This window comes from Lynx rufus, unplaced genomic scaffold (assembly GCF_022079265.1).
Source record: "Lynx rufus isolate CCGP_SWC_20201006 ecotype Redwood Valley unplaced genomic scaffold, mLynRuf1.p SCAF_8, whole genome shotgun sequence".
NCBI lineage: Eukaryota > Metazoa > Chordata > Mammalia > Carnivora > Felidae > Lynx > Lynx rufus.
This window is the reverse complement of record NW_025814896.1, coordinates 137,217,812-137,226,844: the sequence shown is the minus strand read 5'-3', so window position 1 is coordinate 137,226,844 and position 9,033 is coordinate 137,217,812. Positions and strand designations below refer to the sequence as shown.

The 9,033-nt window shown below is 53.6% G+C and overlaps 1 protein-coding gene across 1 annotated transcript; it reads left to right on the top strand.

Annotated features, from left to right (window-relative positions):
• Positions 1-6,516: 6,516 nt before the first annotated feature.
• On the top strand, positions 6,517-7,920 carry SOX11 (SRY-box transcription factor 11). Its single transcript, XM_047067727.1, has one exon. The coding sequence runs from the start codon at positions 6,517-6,519 to the stop codon at positions 7,918-7,920; it is 1,404 nt and encodes a 467-aa protein (XP_046923683.1).
• The last annotated feature ends 1,113 nt before the right edge of the window (positions 7,921-9,033 follow it).

Here is a 9,033-nt window from a genome sequence, read left to right as displayed (position 1 = left end):
GGTCACGATGCAAAGATGCGTTTCGTGTGGCAGGCCACGGTCAGAATAAGTCTGAAAGCCACTGCTCTGTGCTGCGCTGCCCTAATGCTCCTTTGCGTTGTTGCTGATTGCAATAGAGATAAAGCTAGAGAGGCCGAAAGAAAAGAACCCTGCTTTGCCTGCATTGCAAAGGGGAGTGGATTTTGTTCGAGGGTGAAGCGCTCCCTTGGACATGAACTTGGGGAGCCCTATGGGCCCGGCCGCATGTTGGAGGAGGGTCTAGTTGCAGCGTGGTAACTGGGAGACCGGCTCGGTGTCTGGGGCTGAATTTCTGAGAATCTTGAGGACAGCCGAAATGCACACGGAAACCAGCAGGAGCGAGTGCAATCCGGGGTCACTTGGGTGGGAGAACTGGCCGAGCTCCCTGGAGTGCGTGAACAAATAGGAAAATTCACTGGACATTTGGCGAGCGGCCACTGCCTGCCAGGGACTGCTGGAGGCACTGGACGGACAGAGGTTCGAACCACCACAACAGCAACATCTGTGGGCCTCCGGCCAGGCGCTGGTGTTCTTCTCAGCACTTGGGGATGACGGTGAGAAGGTGGATCCTGCCCGCATCCCTGCTGGAATGGGAAGCGGGTGGCCACTCGGGAAGACAGTTTGACGGTTGCTCACAAAGTTCAATGTGCTTTGGCCACAGGATCAAGCTCGTTGGTATTCACCCAAGGATTTGGAAACTTAGCTCCACACAAACACTCCGTACGGATGTTTAGAGCAGCTTTACTCACAATTGCCAAAACTTAGAAGCAACCAGGTGAGTGGATACACTGTGGTCCATCCAGACAATGGAATACTACTCAGCGCGCACACACACACACACACACACACACACACACGAGCTGTCCAACCATGAAAAGCCTGGGAGGAACCTTAAATACTTCTTTCTAAGTGGAAGAAGCCAATGTAAAAAGGCTACATGCTGCAGGATTCAAGCTATAAGACATTCTGGAAAAGACCAAGAAGAAAGAAACTGCAGAGAGAGTACAAGGATTAGTGGTTGCCAGACCCCAGACGCAAATGGCATTTAGAGCAGGGCAACTATTCTGTGCGATCCCATCGTGATGGACATATTGTGTCATCATCCATTTGTCAAAACCTATAGAGTGTGCACCACCAAGAGTGAGCCCTAATGTCAACTGCGGGCTCTGGGCGATTGTGATGAGTCCGTGTAGGTTCACAAATGTTAACCATGCACAGCTCTCATAGGGAGTGTCCACAGTGGGGGAGGCTGTGCGTGTGTGAGGGACAGGCATATATGAGGATTTTCTGTACTTTTCACTCAATTTTGCAGTGGACCTAAAACTACTTTAAAAAAGCCCATTTAAAAGAAAATACGTAGCTCATACGAATAATAAAAAAAGAAAAAACATGAAGTTTGGAGGCAGTAGGTTTGTATAATTCTTTTGTTATTATTAAGAATCAAGGGCTACATGATGAGATCCACTAAAATAATTACAGGAAGGAAGGAAGGGAGAGAGGGAAGGAAGGAAGGAAGGAAGGAGAGAGGGAAGAAGAAGGAGGAAGGAAAGAAGGGAGGAAAGGAGGAAGGGGGAGGAAGGGGAAGGAGGAAGAAAGGAAAGAACAAAAGAAGGAAGGAAGGAAGGGAGGAAGGGAGGGAGGGAGGGAGGAAGGAAGGAAGGAAGGAAGAGGAAGGAGGAAGGAAAGAAGGGAGGAAAGGAGGAAGGGGGAGGAAGGGGAAGGAGGAAGAAAGGAAAGAACAAAAGAAGGAAGGGAGGAAGGAAGGAAGGAAGGGAGGGAGGGAGGGACAAAAAGGAAAGGGAAAGGGAAAGGAAAGAAGGACACTGGAACTGGAATTTTCAATCCAAGGCAGAATATTCCAGAGTCTTAGAACACCCAAGCCACCGTCACTCAAACTTCAATAGTGTCTCATTAATAGGTGAACTCAGTGGATTTTAACCAACATGGTTTAAAGAAATGGAAACGGAAGTAGCCTGTATTACACTGGATAAGGAGAGATATTCATTTGTGACACTTTGGTTCCTGCTTTGTATACATACAGCTTGTGTGCTGGTCACGATGTAAAATCACGTTTTATAAATAAGGTTCAGAGTCCCTGCCCTATGTCCTTCTGCTAGTGTTTTAATGAAGCGTATTCTCTGGCTGGGTGATTCAGAGAATACACGAGTGAGAATATCAACAGATTGTTGTAGCAACTAAAGTATGTCCTGATGTACCAAACATGAAGTGACCGTCACTGGCAGCCTACGTGTCGAGGGAAGGGGCAGCAGCTGCCTGGAAGCACACCCCACCCCCACCCCCAACCCCACCCCCACCTCCAGCGTTGCACCTGGGGCTAAATGCAATGCAGGAGATCAATATGCAAAGATCAGGTGAAAAGAAAGCTCTAGATGGATAGGCTAAAATGCCAAGGCCCTAAAGCACCATGAGAAAAAAACAGGGTCTGGAGAGTCTGGGAGTTCAACTGACACCCGTCACCAGGTCTGAGGATACGTACAAGGGGGGTTCCAGGTAGACAGAGGATATAGGGATCAAACTCAGGATTCAGGTCTGAGGCAGAGATGCCGAGAGCTAGCAGAACAGTGAGGGGAGAAGCCCGTTTCAGGAGAGTGGGTCACGAGAGAGGAGATGGAAAGAATTGTCCTGCAGGGTATCATTTCAGCGATGGAGATAATGCACGTAGTCAGAGCTCTTGTGAAACGGGTATGTTCAATTTAACGGGTCAAATATTTACCCAGTGATGTTTTTAGTGTATTATTTGCTTAGCAAAATGTTTCTTGTTCAGAGGGAGTAGGAACACTTTGCATGTATTCTAAATGTGTTATCATGATTTTGAGCGATTTCGTATAATAGCTTACCCCTTACATAATAGTTCTTATAAATGAAAGGTCTTCTTTCTAAAGATACGTTTGTTAAAAAAAATAATAATAATGATAAAAATAGTCATTTGTGGCTATAATAGAATGTACATCTTAAGACTCTGAGCATTAATTATATACCCAACAATGTTTAATATTAGCAGGAAAACTGCAGAGACGTCCATAGATATACACACACATGAAATATATATTGGCTATGAAAAGATGATTCAGAGGTCTAATCCTGATATGCATTCACCAGTTTTAAATATAGCAGACAAATTTCCATTTTACGAAGCTAAACTTTCAGGAAGTGTATCATTACAGAGGACTGCATTTTCCATTTGTTAGCCTCAAGTTCCTTTAACTAGGTGGTTGATGCTGATGCTGCAAGCATCTATTTTTTACGAGTAAATACTGTTCCTGTGAGAAGCATTCAGGTCTCAGGCATGTTCCCATTTCTTTTCTTTTAATGTTATGCTTATTTTAAAACCTTCCCATAGAGAGGGTGAAAAAAAAAAAAGAAGAGAAAGGAAAGAAAGGAAAAGAAAAGGAAAGGGAAGAAAAGAGAAGAAAAGAAAAGAGAAAAGAAAGAAAAAGTATACATAAGAGTTATTTAGTTTTTCTTTTCTCCCTTCAAATCCTCACTAAATTCACTAACATTAAGGAGGTGGGTAGATCGTGTTACAAAATAGCAATCTAGGTAATCCTTTTTGAAAATTGGGACCTTTCTATAGAAGACAGAGGGGGGAATTAGCTCCGGTCCATTCCTGTGGAAGTCTCCATGCCCTGCTTTTGCTCCGCCAACCTCTACTGTGTGTTTATGGAAAGACCCATCAAGTCACAGCACTTCCCTCTCATGGTCCCTGCTGCCCGGCTCGCACTAATAAACAATCCCTGTCACTCTGGTTTTCTCTCCTCCGAGGGTGACCCATCTTTCTCAGAACAGAAATTATGTTTCTTATCTGAAAGACTAAATATTAACTTATATTTCCTCTGAGAAGATCATAGCACTCCCAGAATAAACCCATTATTTTCCAGCCTGATTGCACTTAATCTAATTCTCATTCTAAAGCTAAACATGATGTTTGCTGTCAAGTGAAAAAGGCAAATAAACACCGAATTTGCTTAAGATTTGCAAAGGCATTCTCTCTCAGAGTCTGAAATGCTAGATGCCCTCATGGTTTGCACGAAAATAATGCAACTGGGCTAAATTATTTCGAGGCTTCTGGCTGGAGTATGGATTTATCATGTGTTGGGTGGGGTGGGGGGGGAGCAGTGAGGATTCACCAGTCCATCCACCCACCCTCCGGCCCTGTTCCCAGGAGCTGAAATGGCTGGGAAGTGTGCGCGCAGAGACAGGAACACGAGGCAGGGCTTGCCTTGTGGGAGTGAATACGGATTTTCACACACTGCCTTCGGTTTTATACATCTCCAGACTTGAGGTCACCCTGTATGGATGACTGTAAATTCCTCTGGTTCCGATGGCTGGAGAGCATAGATTGCCCACAGGATTGGCTTGAATATCACAAGGGTTGGACGCAGTGTTTTTCTTTAGGATGAATAACGTGGGGGAGGGTACTGCAATGGTGGCACGCGCGCGCGCGCGCGCGCACACACACACACACACACACACACTCACACACACTCACACAACCGCGCGCGCGATGGTCTGTGAAAAATGTGAAAACATGGTACCATTTTCTGTGACTAAAGACATCGAGAAACTGCAATGTGCAAGCCATGCAGTGTCATTTGCAGGAAAGGAACCCGAAAGGGAGCAGCGGGTTGGGGTCACCGTGCGAGTCCTAAGAGGCTGACTTGTCTCGCGAAATACTCTGGGCAGTATCTCGGGGAATTACTCAAAGTTGCCGGCTCGCCAGCGCTGGAGGGTGTGAAGGCAGCGATGACGACAGGCAATGAATAGGAAGCAGGTTTTCTTTCAATCTCCCCGCAGAATATCCACAGATGGGTAACAGCGACTAAATAAAGAAACACAAAGAGAAACGGGTTTCCAAGTAGCACAGCGGGACCGACGGGCCATGGGGCCGCTTTACATAAGCCAGCCTGTTCTCCGGGTGCGCTCGCAGTCCTAGGAGCAGTGCGCCCCACCTGGGCACAGACACGGGACGTATTTGGACTCGGAAGTTGGGGTGCACCTACTTTTCTCCTCGGTCCGTGTCGCTAACTAAAACAGCCGAGGCCCCGCAAGGCGTGCTGGCTCCTCGCTAGACGTTCAGGACGAGGCTGCTCCGGAGGGCGCTGGTGACCGAGAGAGGGGGAGGGGACAAAGAGGAAGAGGGGGAACGGGAAGGAGTGGGGAGCGGGGGGAGGGGACAGGGCGGGCTGGAGAGCCCGGGGGGCGGGGCCGTGCCGAAGCTCGCGGGTCCCGGGAACCGGGTTCAGAACCAGCCTCGGGAGTGGCCAGATGGAACGCGAGGACCGGGCCCCCGCCCCAGCCCAACCCCGCAGACCGTTACTCCGGCCTCCGCCTGGGGCGGGACGCACGCGGGCCGGGCGCGGCCAAACGGTCCCGCTGCGTCTCCGGTCGCCGCCGAGGGAGGGAAAACACGGGGAGAAAAGGGACAAAGCACCGAAAATGCAGACGGGGGGAAGGGAGAATGCAGCCTCTCGGGCTTTATATGGATTTCTTTGCCTTAGAAAAACAGGGAGAAAGGAAAAAGGAGAGAGAGAGAGAGAGAGAGAGAGAGAGAGAGAGAGAGCGCGAGCGAGCCCACGTGCCCGGGAGGTGTTGTGTTAAAGCGCCACCTGCCGTCGGCCGGGGCGCGGCGGGCTCCCCCGGCGGGCTCGGGCGCGCGCGGCTCCGGGAGGCAGCGGCAGCCACCCGGGGGCGCGCCGGGCGGCACCCGCCCGCTCCGGCTGCGCGCGTGCCCGAGCGTGTGCCCCGGGAGGGCGAGCGCGCCCGGTCGGCTCGCTCGGACCGGCCTCCCGGGGACCCGGCACAAAGGGGCGCCCGGCCCGGCCCGGACTAGTCCGGTTCGCCGCGGTGCAGCGCGCGGCTCCCACGCATCCCGGGAAGCGGCGCATCTGTGCACACACGCGGATTTTTCTTTTTTTTAAATAACATATTTCCAGACGTGCCTCCCCCCTCCTCCCGCTCCCCCACCCCCCATCTTTGCAAAGCAGCCCCGAGGGCGGACGGGGGGGGGGGCGGAGGGGGCGTGGCCGAGGAGTTAATAAAGGGAGAGGGGCGGAGCCGGGCAGCAGCCATTGGCTGGCCCGCAGAGTGATGTCACCCATATGACGCCCTGATAACTAGTTGGGAGAGAGCCCTCAACTTTTTGCAGAAGGAGCGCGCGCGCCTGGGAGTGCTCGGGGTCCGGCGCTTGCGGCGGGAGCCACGAGCCGGAGAGAGGGGGTCCCGGGCTGCCTCGACCGCCGCCGCCGCCTCTCCCGTCGCGGCCGCAGCTTCCCGCGCTCGGGCGGCCGTCGCCGCCGCAGCCGCCGCAGCCGCTGTGTGCAGCCTGGAAGGGGGGGCGGGGGGGAGGGGGGGCGCCGCGGACGCGGGGTACCGAGGACTTTGCAACTTGCCCGGGAAGGTGGAGGGGCGAGAGGGGGAGGGGGACCTCCGCACGAGACCGAGCGGCCCGGGTTGGAGCGCCCAGCCCCGCGGCGGATCATGGTGCAGCAGGCGGAGAGCTTGGAAGCGGAGAGCAACCTGCCCCGGGAGGCGCTGGACACGGAGGAGGGCGAATTCATGGCTTGCAGCCCGGTGGCCCTGGACGAGAGCGACCCGGACTGGTGCAAGACGGCGTCGGGCCACATCAAGCGGCCGATGAACGCGTTCATGGTGTGGTCCAAGATCGAGCGCAGGAAGATCATGGAGCAGTCCCCGGACATGCACAACGCCGAGATCTCCAAGCGGCTGGGCAAGCGGTGGAAAATGCTGAAGGACAGCGAGAAGATCCCGTTCATCCGGGAGGCGGAGCGGCTGCGGCTCAAGCACATGGCCGACTACCCCGACTACAAGTACCGGCCCCGGAAAAAGCCCAAAATGGACCCCTCGGCCAAGCCCAGCGCCAGCCAGAGCCCCGAGAAGAGCGGCGGCGGCGGTGGCGGCGGCGGCGGCGGGGGCGCGGGCGGCGGCGGCGGCGGCGGCGGCGGGGGCGCGGGCGGCGGCGCGGGCGGCGCCAAGACCTCCAAGGGCTCCAGCAAGAAATGCGGCAAGCTCAAGGCCCCCGCGGCCCCCGCGGCCGGCGGCGCCAAGGCCGGGGCGGCCAAGGCGGCGCAGCCCGGGGACCTGGGCGGCGCGGGCGACGACTACGTGCTCGGCAGCCTGCGCGTGAGCGGCGCGGGCGCGGGCGGCGGCGGCGGCGGCGGGGGCGCGGGCAAGACCGTCAAGTGTGTGTTCCTGGACGAGGACGACGAGGACGACGAGGACGACGACGAGCTGCAGCTGCGGATCAAGCAGGAGGCGGACGAGGACGACGACGAGCCGCCGCACCAGCAGCTCCTGCAGCCGCCGGGCCAGCAGCCGCCGCAGCTGCTGAGACGCTACAACGTCGCCAAAGTGCCCGCCAGCCCCACGCTGAGCAGCTCGGCCGAGTCCCCCGAGGGCGCGAGCCTGTACGACGAGGTGCGGGCCGGCGCGGCCTCGGGCGCGGGGGGCGGCAGCCGCCTCTACTACAGTTTCAAGAACATCACCAAGCAGCACCCGCCGCCGCTCGCGCAGCCCGCGCTGTCGCCCGCGTCCTCGCGCTCCGTCTCCACGTCCTCGTCCTCCTCGTCCAGCAGCGGCGGCAGCGGCAGCGGCAGCGGCGGCGAGGACGCCGACGACCTGATGTTCGACCTGAGCTTGAATTTCTCCCAGAGCGCGCACAGCGCCAGCGAGCAGCAGCTGGGGGGCGGCGCGGCGGCCGGGAACCTGTCCCTGTCTCTGGTGGATAAGGATTTGGATTCGTTCAGCGAGGGCAGCCTGGGCTCCCACTTCGAGTTCCCCGACTACTGCACGCCCGAGCTGAGCGAGATGATCGCGGGGGACTGGCTGGAGGCGAACTTCTCCGACCTGGTGTTCACGTATTGAGAGGGGCGCCCCGCTTCTCGCTCTTTCTCTCCGCGGGTGCTGAGCAGGGTTCCTCGGGAGGAAGTCGTGGTGGTCGTGGCGGTGATGATGATGATGATGATGATGATGATGATGATGGTGGTGGTGTCGATGGTGTCGGTGGTGGCGGTAGGGTGGAGGGGAGACATGAGATGCTGATCTCGATATGATGTCGTGACACAAAGAAATTGGAAAAGATGATGAAAATTTTGGTGGAGTTAAAGTGAAATGAGTAGTTTTTAAACCGTTTTTCCTGTCCCTTTTTTTTTTGTTTGTTTTTGGGGGGGGTTGTTTGTTTTTTTGTTTTTGCTCCCCTCCCTTCCTTTATCGTGTCTCAAGGTAGTTGCATACCTAGTCTGGAGTTGTGATTTCCACCCCCACCCCCAAATGTGGTTTTGTAATTACTATTTCTTTTTCTTGAAATTCGTGATTGCAACAAAGGCGGAGGGGACAGGGCGGGGGAGGGGAGGGAGGACCCGCTCCGGAAGGCGCTGTTTGAAGCTTGTCGGTCTTTGAAGTCTGGAAGACGTCTGCAGAGGACTTTTCGGCAGCACAACCGTTACGCTAGGGAGTTGGTTGGAGATTTTTTTTTTCGTAAGAGATCTTAAAGAACTGATGATTTTTTTTTAAAAAAAGAGAAACAAACACAAAAACAAAAAAGGGACCATTGCAACTTTTTTATTTTATTTTATTTTTTTGGAGGGAGAAAACTGATGTCTTCTATGCATCCGATTCTTAACAAAACTGCAGGGAGCTTGAAAAAATGCAGACTGTACAAACGCTTACAAAAAAAAAAAAAAACTGTGAACTGACTTAAGATCAGAGTTTACTTTTCAGATCAAATTGTTTATGGTTTTACAAATGTGATTTCTACTTGCCAACTTTTTTTTTGTAACTTGTTCCCTTATACCTCCTTGATTGAATACCAGACAGCCTAGACCTCAGTACAAAAGGTATTGAAACATTTTTGATACATAACAGACCTCAGTCTTTTTTAAAAATTAATATATTTTCAGGCGTATTTTTGTACAGTGAAAAGGGAACATTCTTGCTGTGTTTTTTCAGTAAGACTTTCAGGCACTTCTTCCCTTTTGA

What these genes read in the sequence shown, in the direction of transcription:
- SOX11 (XM_047067727.1), top strand. Translation starts at nt 6,517, where the DNA reads ATGGTGCAGCAGGCGGAGAGCTTGGAAGCGGAGAGCAACCTGCCCCGG.